Source organism: Molossus molossus, unplaced genomic scaffold (genome assembly GCF_014108415.1).
Source record: "Molossus molossus isolate mMolMol1 unplaced genomic scaffold, mMolMol1.p scaffold_m16_p_3, whole genome shotgun sequence".
Taxonomy (NCBI): Eukaryota; Metazoa; Chordata; class Mammalia; order Chiroptera; family Molossidae; genus Molossus; species Molossus molossus.
Window position 1 is genome coordinate 100,048,380 of NW_023425366.1, and position 14,891 is coordinate 100,063,270.

At 50.5% G+C, this 14,891-nt stretch overlaps 1 protein-coding gene across 4 annotated transcripts in view; it reads left to right on the forward strand.

Moving 5' to 3' along the window:
• CLIP2 (CAP-Gly domain containing linker protein 2) overlaps nt 1-13,724 on the forward strand; it is a 76,144-nt gene extending 62,420 nt beyond the window's left edge. For 3 of the 4 annotated variants that reach the window (XM_036280230.1, XM_036280228.1, XM_036280229.1), the window contains 6 exons: nt 1,805-1,888; nt 2,767-2,923; nt 5,554-5,713; nt 6,682-6,867; nt 7,363-7,425; nt 11,786-11,806. In XM_036280230.1, the coding sequence (XP_036136123.1) occupies nt 1,805-1,888; nt 2,767-2,923; nt 5,554-5,713; nt 6,682-6,867; nt 7,363-7,425; nt 11,786-11,797 (662 nt within the window). In that variant the 3' untranslated portion in view covers nt 11,798-11,806. Of the gene's footprint in view, nt 1-1,804; nt 1,889-2,766; nt 2,924-5,553; nt 5,714-6,681; nt 6,868-7,362; nt 7,426-11,785 lie in introns of all 4 variants that reach the window. The other variant, XM_036280231.1, reaches the window with a different exon arrangement.
• The last annotated feature ends 1,167 nt before the right edge of the window (nt 13,725-14,891 follow it).

Here is a 14,891-nt window from a genome sequence, read left to right on the forward strand (position 1 = left end):
TCTCTTCCTCTCCCTTCCTCTCTCTCTAAAATCAATAAAGAAGAAAATGTTTTAAAGAAAATCTCTGATCTATCTAGAATTTATCCTTCTATAAGGTATGAGGTAAGGATTCATTTTTATTTTTTTCCTGAATGAGTACCCACTTGTCCAACACTATATTTGAAAAACTTATCTCCCCCTCCCTACTGATTTGAATTGCGAAACTTATTATTTTTAAATTCCCTTATGTAACTATTTCTGGACTGTCTGTTCCTTTCCAATGACCTTTCTATCTGTTCATGTGCCAATTCTATAATTTTTAAAATTTAGTTTAGAGAAGGAGGAAGGGAGAGAGAGAAACATCAGTGTGAGAGAGAAATATCGATTGTTTGCCTTTCGTACATGCCCCAACTGGGGATCAAACCCTCAACCCTGGTATGTGCCCTGATTAGGAATCAAACCAGCAACCTTTCGGTGCATGGGACAACGCTCCAACCGAGACACTTCAGCCAGGCCATTTTCTTTTTTTAATTGGGGAAAAATTAATATGACCTAAAGTTAAAGCAAATGTTCATTGGCATTTAGTACATTTACAACATTTTACAACCATCACCTCTGTCAACTTCAAAAACATTTTCATGTCCCCTCCCTCCAGCCGCTGACAACCACTACTGTGCTTTCTATCTCTGGATTTGCCTATTTTTTGACATTTCATAAAAATAGAATCTTACAGTATGTGGCCTTTTGTGTCCAGCTTGTTTCACGTAGCATAATAAATTCAAGGTTCACCCATGTTGTAGCACAAGTCAGTGCTTCACTCCTGTTTGTGGCTGAGTAATATTCCACCGTATGCATGTGCCACATTTCCTCTCCTCGTCCACCTGTTGATGGACATTTAGGCACGCTCCGTCTTTTTTTTTTTTTTTAATTTTTGTTGATTGATTTTAGAGAAAGAGAGGAAGAGAAACATCAGTTTGTTATTCCACTTATTTATGGTTGATTCTTTGTTTTTAATTTTTTTTCTTTATTGATTTTAGAGAGAGAAAGAGGAAGGGGGAGGGAGAGAGAGAGGGAAACATCGGCGAAAGAGAACTTTGACTGGCCGCCTCCTGCATGCCCCCCATTAGGGATTCGACCCACAACCTGGGCATGTGCCCTGGCCAGGAATTGAACTGGCGACCTCTTGGTGCCTGGGTCGACGCTCAACTACTGAGCCACACCGGCTGGGCCTGGTTGATTCTTCTATGTGCCCTGACCGGAGGTCACACCCACAACCTTGGCATATCAGGACGATGCTCTAACCAGCTGAGCTATGCGACCAGTGTTTTTTTCCCCCTTTTGGGTATTGTGGATAATGCTGCTATAAACATGCATATCCAGGTACTTGTTTAGTGCCTATTCTGGGGGGTATATGGTAGTTCTGTGATTAACTCTGAGGAAGTGTATGCCAAACTCCCTTGGCTATTCTTATTTTTCCAAGAGATTTAGAATCAGCTTATCTAGTTCTACAAGCATTAAAACCTTGTTTGTATTTGTATTGGTATTACATTAAATTTACAAATTAACTTCTGGAAAGTTACTGCGTGTCTGGCACTTCCCATGCATTATCTTTTTACAGCTGCTCTGAAGTTGCCAGTATGCACATGGCCTTTGGCATGGGCATCGTTATTATTATCTCCATTGTTTGCCAAGGAACAGTTCAGTTGTCTGAGACCACACAGTCCCGGAGCCTCATTCAGAGTGGGTTACCCGAGGGAGGGGCGGCGACCGCCGGACGCAGCGCTGAACCCAGAGAAGTAATGGCCCGCATCTTCCTTTCCCCCAGGCCTGCAGGACAAGCTGAACAAGAGGGACAAAGAGGTGACCGCCTTGACGTCCCAGACTGAGATGCTCAGGGCCCAAGTAAGTGGTAAGTCTCCCTCCGTCAGGGCAGAGGTAGGGCCTTTCACTGGGGCCCGCACAGTGGAGACTGGACAGGGTTGGCGACGGGTCAGGTCCTCCCGCACTCTGCCGCGAGGTGAACGTGGCCTGGGCAGCCCACCTACGCGGCAGTAGTGAGTGGGGGAATAGTGGCCCTCTCATGGTCCATAATATAGTTGGGGACCCCAGCCAGCTTCTCTCACCAGTGGCCACTCTGTTCTGAAATTCCATCAGGTCGTTCTGGCTTCCCACGGGCCACTCTGATACAGTCTGTCTGCCCCCGGGCCCTGGAGGAAGTACCAGGGGGTAGGAATGGGGGAAGGACATCGGCCGCAGCGGAGAGCAAGGCACAGGGGAAGTGAGGGCAGAGGGGAGCCTGGCGTGAGGCAGGGGCCTGGCATTTGTGATTCGGTGACAAACCGGCACTGCTTCTTGTCTGCCAGAGTGCCAGTGGTGGTGTCCGTGAGACGGCCCCCATCCTGGGAAATGGTTCCTCCCGCCACGTCTCTCTAGTTCCCATCACGTTCACGTGGCACAGTTGGTTCCAACAGAGGCCAGTTGACCTCAGATTCCTCCAAGGCAAAGGTGCAGCTGGAGCTTTTCCTTGTTCGGCAGCAGTGTGACACGGGTCCCGTCTCGGGAAAGGTGGACTGCTTCCCGCCACCACAGGCCTGGGCTTCTCTGCTTGGCTCTTCTCTCAGCCCCTAGCTGCCTGGCTCTGCAGGACGAGAGACCCACTCAGTGGAGTGTGTCACTGTGACCCCCCCCCCAAGAAAACTGGCTCCCTGCCTGGGCCTTGATCCTCGAGTGGGACAGAGTTGCATGGTGATCCTGACCCTCTCCCTCTTTCCTGCTGGCTGACCTCAGCACTGGAGAGCAAGTGCAAGTCGGGGGAGAAGAAGGTGGACACCCTCCAGAAAGAGAAGCGGCGCTTGGAGGCGGAGCTGGAGGCCGTGTCCCGGAAGACCCACGACGCCTCGGGCCAGCTGGTCCTCATCAGCCAGGAGCTGCTCAGGAAGGAGCGGTGAGTCAGCCGTGGGCGGTAGGTCAGACCTGCCTGGCCCTGCCACCCAGCTTCTTCCCTCTGACCCTGACGCTCACTCTACCTGACATTGGCCGGTCTTCTCCAGAGGTGGGCAAGGATGGACTGGGTGGGACAGGTGACCATTATACTTTCTCTGCTAAGCTCAGATGAAGCCTCAGATCCTTCTTAACACAGTTTTCCAAGCAGAACTTATGGGAAAGATTAATGGTTCCTGAAGTTCTTGGCTTCAGGGATACTTTTAAACTCTTAAAAATTATGGAGGATTCCCAAATTGCTTGTGTTATGTATTTTATATTTGTCATTTTAGAAATTTAAACGGAGGAATTTAAAAATGTTTATTAACTCATTTGAAAATAATAAACTAATTGCACGTAACGTAAATAACATACTTTTGATTAAAAGTAACTGTTTTTCCAAAACAAAACATATTTAATGAGAAGAGTGGCATTGTTTAACATTTTGCATTCAATCTTTGTAGTTCGTTGTTTTGGTTGAAGTATATTATGAAAATGTGGTCTTACAGTGATATGTAGTTGGAAAAGAGCATATTTTAATACTGTTTTCAGATCAATAATGTGCCACGCGGCCCCAGGGAAAAAAATCCATTGTATGTGCAAGAAAAATGACAGTGGAAATAGTTTTGACCCGTGAACCCCTGAAAGGGTCTTGGGGACCTCTGAGTGTTCCCCATACCACACTTTGAGAACCTCTTGGTACCAGTTTATAGACATGGTTTATATGATCCATATGATGCTGTAGGGCAAATAAACTAGATGAGCATTTAAAAATCAGAAGATTGCACATAAAATCTTGATTTCTCCAGATCCCCTTAAAAAATTGGAAGTTCTGACAACACTAGGCTGACTTCCCACACAGCAACAACCAGCCATTGCTGGGGAGCACCTGCGCCCTCCAGGTGGGCAGGGCCCTCTCATCTCCCAGGTCCCCCACCCCTCTTCATTATTTACTTACACCCACTCACTCACTCATGGATATGGTTTGCCAGGCCCTGTAAACATTTAAGGTTCAGCCTCTGATTTAAAGGAATCTTGTTAAAGTACAAGCATCTTTTTTTTTTTTTATCCTCACCTGAGGACATTTTTACATTTATCTTCAGATAAAGCGGGAGGGAGAGAGAGAGACACATCGAGTGGCTGCCACACACATGACCCCAACCGGGGTGGGGACAAACTGCAACCGAAGTATGTGCCTTTAGCAGGAACCGAACCTGGGTCTCTCTCTGGTCTGCAGGCTGACGCTGTAACCGTTGAGCCAAACTGGCCAGGGCACAAGCATCGTTTTATAAAGAAAATGCTGTCTCTTCGCCTTCCGTCCTGTTAGGTCTGATGTACACATTGAGAGTTTCTATGCTAGATTTGCTTCCAGTTTTCTAGCACCTCTCTAGAAAATGTGGCCCTGCCCAGGAGGGAGTTAAACAGGTGCAACTGGGAAGCATTCCTTCCCACATGAACTCATGACCAGCCAGGCTCCTCCTTCAAGGTTCCCTGCTGTCTTGCTCCCCATATCCTCCCCGATCCGAGTCAGATATTTTATTCTTGGTACTCAGCCCAGTCTTGCCTCCTCTGAGGAGTCTGTCTTCTGCTATTAACTGGCTCATTTCTTCCTCTGTCTCTCGTCACTCACTCAATTCCTACCTTCTTTTTGGACATTTCACTCAGTCCAGTCTATTCTTCAAGGCTTACTTAGCTCACAGTCTTTCTCTTCCTTGAAGCCTTTCTTTATTGGTGCTAAGGATAGGAGTGGAAGATCAGCTAGGAATGTGTTGGCAGGTTAACAAGTAGAGATTTCTTTTTCTCACATAGGAAATCTGAGTATGGATGACAGTTGGTTCAGTGGCTAAAAATATCAGTACTAACTGATTGGTTCTTTTGTACTCTTCCTCGTAGTTGCAAGGTGGCTGCTGAAGCTCCAGCCATCACATTCATAGGAAGGAGGGGGATAGGGAAAGGGGCAGTACCAGCAGCCTTCCACTTTGTTCTCAACTACCCATGGCCATCTAGTACAGGAGTTTTCCCCTCCTCTATAGTAGATACAGGCAAGGGAAAAAGCTTAGAAGGAGTATGTCCTATTTTCTAATCCTGTGTATTGCAGATATTGCTAAGTGACCACCACACTCTTTTCTGCAGAACCTAGATGTGCCCAAGAATCATTCTCATCACAGTACTCCAACCAGCTACTGCCAGTTGATTAAGGGTTGCATGAGAAATAAAACTCATTTGATTTCAGCCATTTAAAATATCTTGCTTATAAAATAAATGAAATAAAATAAAATGTCTTGCTTCATGGAGCTCTTGGATGAATATTTTGTTCTGCTTTGCTTAATTTTTTAGTTAAACAAATATTCTCTTAAAAAAAAAAACAACTTTAAAAACATTCTAGGAAAGGCCAAGTCTTCTTTACTGTCCCTAAATCCTCGCCCCTCTCGGCTGTGGTTGAATGATTTCATGCCTCGTGTTTCCACTCTGACCCCTTCTGGCCAGTCTCCCCATCAGAGTGGCCGTCTCAGGACTTTTGGCAAAAGCTGGAGTGTGGGAGCAGAGGGCCCCGAGCTGACTGCAGCTCTTCTGTGCCTCTACATCCCTCTCCAGGAGCCTGAACGAATTGCGGGTATTATTGCTGGAGGCCAATCGCCACTCCCCAGGGCCCGAGAGGGACCTGAGCCGAGAGGTCCACAAGGCTGAGTGGCGGATCAAGGAGCAGAAACTCAAGGACGACATTCGGGGGCTCCGCGAGAAGCTGACTGGGCTGGTATGTGAGGGCAGGGGAATGGATGCCATGGAGGGCGGTGACCTGGAGCCACCCCAGGAACAGCCAGGCCTCCGAGAAGTCAAAGTCCCATAGAACCACAGGGTCGCTGACATAGCGGGTGGAAGGGCCACAGGTGGCTGCTTTTGCAGACATCATGGCTGGCTGTGTGTCAGTCTAGGTCGGGGTGGGGAGCGTCAGGCCGCGGGTCTCAGAAGGCCCACGAAATCAATACTGGCTAACATCACACGCCTCACCAAATTAGCCTGACCAAAAATAGCAGGCTAATTTTTAAGTTGATTATTTTATATGGCCCTCGAATGATGTTACAAATATCCAAATGGCCCCTGGTCGATGATGCAATGTAAAGGGGTACTATCTACGAATCTGACCTTTCCAGAGGTAAGATGTGCTACTGCAGGGTGGTGAACTCCCCATCCAGAGAAGTAATCAACCAGAAAGCTCCTTGTTCAGGGTCCTGCAATGGGGATTCATACATAAATGTCAGGAAGGAGGGGCAAATTTATGTGGGAACGAAGCAGGGGTGTCTCCGGGGACCACGGTGGGTGGGGCAGCTGTGTCCTGCTGGGTACAGGGAGGAGGAGTAGAGAAGTCACTAGAGGAGGGGGTCAGATGGCTGGAGGGTAAGAAGTGATGAGGCTTTGGGTCTGGTGGTAAATAGGAAGGACCCATACAAGACAGTGTGGAGGGAGTGGAGGTACTCAGGAAGGAAAGAAGGAGGGTGTCTAGATTTCAGGACTTGGAGGACGCAAAGCAGAACCTGCTTCAGTGGGGACCCTCAGGTGAGGGAGGGAGGCCTGAGGAGCGTCCCAGTGATACTCAGGCCTGGCCCAGAGATGGGGTGGGGCCAGAAGAGTTTCCTGCCTAGAGGAGAGATTGCCCTCCCCTGGCACACACAGGCACATGGGCACACATGCACACATGCTCCTCCTTTCTCCGGCCACTTCCAGGACAAAGAGAAGTCGCTGTCGGACCAAAGGCGCTACTCCCTCATCGACCCATCCTCAGCCCCTGAGCTCCTGCGGCTACAGCACCAGTTGATGAGCACAGAAGACGCCCTGCGGGATGCACTGGACCAGGCTCAGCAGGTGGAGAAGCTCATGGAGGCCATGAGGAGCAGTCCTGACAAGGCCCCGGTGAGCCATGGGCCAGGGCTGGGCTTACCAGGCGAGCCAGGGGGCAGTGTCCTCATGGAGCATGCCCCTGTCCTGGGAACCCTGGTCCACAGGGCGGGGGGGGGGGCGGTGTGTGTGCGGTATGGGCAGCCTTGGCTATCCTGGGAACCCGCTCTGAAGAGGAAGGCGGCCCTGTCCTAAGAACCCTAGTCTGAGGGGGGAGGCAGCCTGTCTGTCCTGGAAACCCTGGTCTGAGGGGAAAGACATAGGCAAGTGCTCTGGGAGCCCCAGCCCAAGGGGTACATGGCTGTACCATGAGGATCTTAGACTGAGGGGAGAGATGCAGCCTTGCCTTGAGAGCCTTGGTGTACAGGGGTCCTGGGACCCCCATTCTGAAGAGTTCTGGTTAGTTTGGAGCCTGAGATGATCCTATCAAGAAGACCTCGCCACCTGGTGGACAAACTAGGAACTGCTTCCCGGTGAACCTCACTCAGCATCTGCCCATGACTCTTACAGGCCATCGGCAATTCCGGTTCTGCAAACGGCATCCACCAGCAAGACAAGGGCCACAAACAAGAGGTAAGGGGCGCGCTGGCCTTGGAAGACACCCTGGCATTCCCACTGCCCTCCCGCACGGGCAGAAAAAACCGGAAAAGTCACCAAAAAGACAAAGATGCATTATGCAGAGGTTTTACAATAGGGTCTCTCACAGAGGAATCAGCACAATCTTGACTCAAAATTAATCATGCCTTTTTCACCTTGTTTCCCTTTTTTTTTTTTTCCAAATCCGAGGATACTTTTTTCCATTTTTATCTTCAGCTAGAGTGGGTGGGAGGGAGAAAGAGAGAGGGAGAAACATCAGCGTGAGAGAGACAGACACATTGACTGGTTGCCTTCTGCACGACCCCGACCAGGGCCAGGGACCAAACTGCAACTGAGGTACATGCCCTTGACCAGAATCGAACCCGTGACTCTTTGGTCTGTGGGCTGACGCTCTCACCACTGAGCCAAACCAGCTAGGGCTTGTTTCTCTTTTTTTTTTTAATGTTTATTATTTTTTAAAAAATATTTACTATAATGTAATACATACCTATTGGGTAACTTTTGGGACAAAAACAAAAGTATATAAAAAAGAAAATACTCATAGCCCTCCTATTCAGACCAAGGGCAGTGTTAAGTGATACCCTTCCTGAACTTTCCTAAGTGTGTGTGCGCATGTACGAATACACGTACAGTCAATTCTCATTATTCACAGATCCCATACTTGCAAATTTGCCTGCTCACTAGAGTTTATCTGTGACCCCAAAATCAATACTTGCAACAATTCTGTGGTCATTCATGGACATGCGCAGAGCAGAGGACATTTGAGTTTCCCGGCCTGCATGTTCCCAGCTGGGAGGTAACAAGGCTACGCTCTGCCTTCTTGTTTCAGTGCTCATACTGCAAACATGTCCTCTTTGAAATCCATTCACTGCCACATTTGTCGCCTGTTTGTGTGTGTTCTGGTGATTTTCTGCTGAGCTGGAGTGCTGTCTAGTGTCCCCACGCGTGAGAAGACGGCTCTGTGCCTTACAGAGAAAAGCTGTGTGTTAAATAAGCTGCGTTCAGGCACGAAGTGTACAATAAGTCCTCACTTAAGGTCGTTGATAGGGTCTTGGAAATTGCAACTTTAAGTGAAATGACATATAAGCAAAGCAGTTTTACCATTGGCTAATTGATATAAACAAGAGTTAAGTTCCTACGGCATAGTTCTGGTCACAAAAACCACCAAACTTCTAAAGAAAGACCCAAACACTTCTGTTATTAAACATTGAAATAAATGTGAGCCATACACACGTTTAAGAAGAATAAAAACAAGTAAGATCAGCCCAGGCCAGTTTGGCTCAGCTGTTAGAGCGTCGGCCTGCGGTCCAGAGAGACCCAGGTTCAGTTCCCGCTAAAGGCACATACCTTGGTTGCAGTTTGTCCCCGGCCCTGGTTAGGTCGTGTGGGAGGCAGCCACTCGATGTGTCCCTTTTACGTCAATGTTTCTCTCTCTCTTCCTCCCACTCTATCTGAACAAAAAATGGAAAAAACGTCTTTAGGTGAGGATAAAATAAATTAATTAATTAATTTTTAAAAAAGGTAAGATCTATATTTTCCAACTTGCTTATTCCAGTTCAGGGTCACAAGTGGCTGGAGCCTCTCCCAGCAACTCAGGGCGTAAGACGGGACCCCCCGGACAGGACTCCCTTCCATCACAGGCCCACTCAGACGGGGACAGTCCAGACAGTTCACCTCACATGCACATTTTTGGAATGTGGGAGGAAGCCAGAGTCCGAGGAGAAAACCCACACAGACATGGGGAGGACATGCGGACACCACACAGAGTGGTCCTGGCCGAGAATCGATTTTTTTCTCTCATCAATGTTATAACAAAATGATGTTATTTGAAGACCTGCTGTACTATTGGCCTTGAGCTGTTAATAACTCAACAGTATGTATTATTATTTTTTATTTTTTAATCCTCACCTGAAGATATTTTTACATTTATCTTCAGACAGAGTGGGAGGGAGGGAGGGGGAGAGAGAGAAACATCAATGTGAGAGAGACACATCGATTGGTTGACCCCTGCATGGCCCCAGAGGGGTCAGGGACGAACCACAACCGAGGTACATGCCCTTAGCCAGAATCAAACCCACGACTCTCTGGTCCGCAGGCCGACGCTCTAACCGCTGAGACAAACTGGCCAGGGCTCAACAGTATGTATTACTTAAAGTGTCTTTGCACAGAATCATACATAAAACGTGGTCATGTATGCTCAGTGAATGAACACGTTGTGATCAGAGGTTCAAAGGAACCTGACCCCATGTTTCCGCCAGGACCAGTGGCTCAGTATTCGGTAACAGCACCGGTGACTTTATAGAACATAACTCCTGTGAATAATGAGAAGCTGTTATGTATGTATGTGTGTGTATGTATTAACTTTATTTGGAAATAATTTCAAAATCACCAAAAAAGTTGCAAGAAAGAAAACAGTACCAGCACCAACCTCTCCCACTTAACACTGTAAACGCCTCGCCCTGTCTGCTCTATCTTTCTCCCTCTGTGTAGATGTGTTTGTCATAACGCCTGTAGTGTTCTTCTGACTATAATTGCATGTGTCATGGGCCTTAACACTTGGGTCTGTATTGCCTGAGTAAAGGACATGATCATACGTAACAGCAGTAGTTATCAATCTCAGCAAATGCAACGTGGATAGAAGATTTGTGTCCATTCTGCTCTTCATAGTCATTTTCTCTGTTGACCCAGGAGGTCTTCCACCTTCTTCCCCTCAGTACAGGACAAGTTACGGGTGGAGTTGGCTTGTTGCATTTAGTTGTTACATCTCTTACTCTCCTTTAATCCGGAACATGTTCTCAATTTCTTTTCGATTTGTACACATGGACATTTTTGAAATGCAGTCCCCACTCCTTTCTTTAACAGAAGATTCCTCATTTGGGGTTTGTCTGGGGGTCCATCCGAGCCAGGTCCTGCGCCTCAGGCTGGAGCGCTCATCCGTGTCCTGTTCTCCGGCATCCCCACTGGGCACCGTGTCCATCTGTCCTTCACTCCTGGTGTGACCTTTGATCACCTGGTCGAGGAGTTACCTGATTTCTCCACTGTATAGTTGTTTTTTTCCTAACAATTAGTCTGTGGAGACTTTCAGACCATCGGAATACCCTGTTCCTCACTAACCTCCCTGCCCCGAATTTTTTTTTCATTTATCTTCAGATAGAGTGGGAGGGAGAGAGGGAGGAAGAGAGAGAGAGAGAAACATCGACGTGAGAGAGACACATCGACTGGTTGCCCCCCGTATGACCCGCAACCGAGGTACGTGCCCTTAGCGGGAACCAAACCCAGGACTCTCTGGTCTGCGGGCCAACGCTCTAACCGCTGAGCCAAACCGGCCAGGGCAGCCCTGCTCCGGATTTAACATCCCTGGATGCCTCTTGCCTGAGCCAACAGTCTTCACTGTGAAGGGTGCAAAGCAGCACATACATTTTAATGGAGGAACTCACACACTCTGTGTTCAATTTCACCTCCCATGCTTTTTGCTGAATATTTAAACATAAGCATTTTCTCTCTTCCTTAAGCAGTTTGTCAGGTCTACATTTTATAAAATGGTGGGTGTAAAATTGATTTTCTAGAACTTCATGGGCCTGAAGGGTGCCTGTGACTCCCTTTGCTTGACTGTTATGTTTTAAGGGGGTGCCTGGTGGTCCCCACCCCACAGTTAATACCTTTTACCCACAGTTAATGGTCACCCACCTGGGGCCCAGATGCCAGCCCAATGAGGTGAGCAGAGCCCGGCACTGGCTCTGTCCCTGGCTTGCTGTGTGACCTTGGACAAGTGAGGCTGGAATGGGATAGGAACTTGTCCTTCCACCCCAGACCCTAGAACCCCTGGCCACAAGTGCTTACCTAGAGACAGGGAACCTTGGGCATTGAATCTGCCAAGTGCCAAGCCTGTGGGTGAGGGGCAGAGAGAGGGGGGGTGGGGTGGGGAGGGGCACAGAACTGTAGGGGAAGTGGCAGGATGCTGATATCTAAACCTGTGTGGCTTTGTCAGCCCTTTGAGGCACAAGGATCATCCCAGTTTACAGACATGAAAACCAAGGCTTGGAGTCTCACCTGCAATTTTTATTTTCTTGGATCCAGCCTCCTCACAGGAACTCAGGGCTCTATAAACCCATCTGCTCGTGCCCCTTCTCAACTTCCCCTACACAGCTCCCACCCTACTTCCTATCTCACTGTTCCTCAACACACAGCAAAGAGATTTTTTTCTGCCCCAGGGCCTTTGCCCATGCCGTTCCCTCTGCTGGTAGAGGCAGGTTATCCTCCCCCAGCCCCCCATTTTTACTTACCCGCCTCTGCCACTCCTAAGGACACTTGCTGATCAAGCCCTTGCTCTCTCCAGGACAAGCACTGACCCTGAGGGACATCATGGAGCAGCCCAGTCCACACCAGAGCCACCCCTTTCTGCCCCGGTGGCGCCCCCTCCAGGCAGCAGCCAGGACTGTCACTTTGGAGACAAGAACAGTGTTTGTAACAATAATGTACCTACCGCCTTGGACAATCCCCCACCCCCGACCCCCCTGCTGGACCAGGAGGCTTCCTCAAGCACGAATTTCCACAGAGAGCGGTACAGCCCTGGCCTGGCCCCCGGAACCTTCAGCCTGGACACGCAGGATGCCCCAGCAGTTTCTGGAATTTGGGGAGGCTGAGGCTATCTGGCCAGGCCCCTCTCCCCAAAACAAGCTGCCCCGAGGACCATCTTGGCACCCTGGGCACATCCCTACCCTCCCTTTCCTCCTCCCAGGTGCCCCTCAAACCCAGAGACCATTATCCCGGAAAGAGTCAGGAGGCCCAGGGTCTCCTTGCAGGCACCAAGGAGGGAAGCCCAGTCCTCAGGAGCCAGGTGAGGACCCCTCTTCTGCAGCCGCTTCCCGGCCACGGCAGTTCCCAGGGTGCTTGTCCACATCCCGAGCCTCCTTCAAGCAGTGGTACAAGTTCCCCTTGGCTCATCTGCCCAGCGAGGTCCCGAGTTCCAGGAGTTGGGGTGTAAGAACCTTTTCCCCCAACACCAATACACACTTAGACATAACTCCAAGCTGCTGGCCAGAGAGGGTGGTCACCAAGGCCAGGAGCCACAGTATTAGGAAAGTTTGGAGGCCTTCCCTCACCCCCACCACTGACCTGGCGTGGAGCTGGAGCAGGGTGCCTATGGGGGTTCAGACTGGTGGTCCAGACACATTTTAACTGGTCAGTAATTCGGTGTCCCCCGGCCTGACTAGATGTTTCAAAACTGGGCCTCCCACCTGCAGGTGCACCCTGATGTCTACACCCACTGACCATTGACACATGTGCTCAGAGGGGTCACACGTGGCCATGCCGGTGGGGTGTCTGCAGTCAGCCATGCTCAGGCAACACCGATGCACACGCTTGGGTTCCAGGACCAAGCCCCAAGCTGGGCAAGGTAGTGCCCACACACACCATGAACATTCCTGCAAGCTGGCTGTGCACGTACACACCCAGCTACATGCAGTGGGCATTCAGGGGTGTGTGTGCCAGGCACATGCATCAGAATGCACAGGTACTGACAGCCTCTTTCAGTCTTACCAGGCACCTTCCCGGAGCTTTTTAAACCTTGTCTCCTGTAGCCAGAACGAGAGCGTAAGGGGTGTTGGCAAGGAAAAGTGAACCACCCTCCCTCTTCTCTCAAGCCCTGCTGAGTGTCTCTAGGCCTGTGTGTGGCAGCAAAAGCCAGCCTGGGTCCAGCAGCACCCACCTGTACAGCTGGAGGGCCCGCAGGTGTGGCCTGAGCCGCAGCACCACTGCTGGGGGTGCAGGAGAAGCCCACGCCCGCCACGATGTCCCCATGGTGCACCGGGACGGTGTGCGGGCTGCCCCGGGAGCGGCCCAGCCAGCCTGCGAGTGCTCCCGGGTGCAGGCGGTGGAGCTCACAACCTTCCCCGCAGGCAGCCCCTCTTGGGGGCAGCCAGTTTGTCCCATCGGCCCCTCCCTGTTGGCTTTTGGTAGCTCTCGCATGCGGTTTTATTAACAACAGTCTAGGAGCGATGCTTTAGTGGCCTAACCCAGAGTTAATACTACTCTTTCCAGCAAAATCAGGCAAGCTGCCCACCCAAAGGAGGCGCTGATTAGTCTACTAACAGCCCAAGGCCCACACCGGGAGGGGCTGAGCCCCGATGGGCTTGCAGGTGGCAGGGATCAAAGAAGCGATTGCCCAGTGAACATCTCTGCCTGCCCAGTGTGGACTCAGCTGTGCCCCCTCCCTTAAGTCCTTCCCTTGCCCTCCCCTCCCCAAAATGGAATCATTGAAGTGTGGCGAGTCCGTGCTCGAGACAATAAAGCTTGTGACTGAGGTCCAGGACCAGTGCAGTCGTCTGCTTCTTTCGGTGCCCTGGGCTCCCCAGCCTCTCCCGCTGGGCACGCTGGTGCCAGGAGTTGGTCTCAGTCCTGTTCGCGTGGGCTGCCGGCTTATCTGACTCTGACGTGAATGGCTGCCGACCTCGGAGGGCATGGTGCTGAAGACGTCCCGGGCTGAGCCGCCTTGTCTGCAGCAGTTCTTTGAGAGGAGCGGGGAGTTGGATTTAAATTTGTTAGAATTATAAGTGGGCCTGCAAGAAGGAAATAAGTCTCCTGATATGCAAAGTAGTGATGGGTGGGCTAACACGTTTGTTGAGTTAGGTGAGAACACTTTCAAGTTCAGTGACGAGTTCTGTCCTGCAGCAAGCTGTCTACAGATCAGCAGTCAACGTCTGCAAGGTCGGTGTCATCTACAGGCTTTGCTGCCGAGGCTGCCCCCCGGGAGGCTGAACGAGGCTCGAGGCTGAGTGTGCCCAGAAGCACTTTCTCGGGTGCTGTGTCGGCACAGTCCTGGGACAAGCAGTGGCACCTCAGGGGGGACAGGACCTGAAGGAAGGGCCATGTGCGCTGGTGTGGACAGGACTAAGGGAACCCACAAAGGACTCTGGGGAGCCATGGCTACCCCGAAGGGGCACAGCAAAGAGGCTGTGACTGGACCTGGGCCAAAGCTGCAGCTGTGGAGAGGACTCCAGCAGGTGGGTGGCCGGTAGCAAAGGAGCTGGAAGAGTCTACCCCGGCCTCTCCCCCGCCCTCCTCCTGATGCCTCTCCCCCTGTTAGCTGAACCCAACCCACAGCCAAGGCAAGGGGCCTGCTGGAGGGCGGGAGGCCAGCTCTGGGGCACAGCCAGGGTGGGGGGTGCAGAGTGGGTGCAATCAACACAGTATCCATCACGAGACATTGTAAACAGCGCCCTATTCTCTGGGCTGCTGCTGCCTTGAATTTAAAAGGTCTCTGTCCCAGAACTTTCTTACCAGCCCAGCATTTGTAGTCAAAGAGCTGCTGCCTGCAAGGCTTTTCCTTTTTTTTTTTTTTATCCTCACCCGAGGACACGTTCCCATTTTCTTTTTGTTCAGACAGAGTGGGAGGGAGAGAGAGGAAGGGAGAGAGAGAAACATCGACGTGAAAGGAACACATT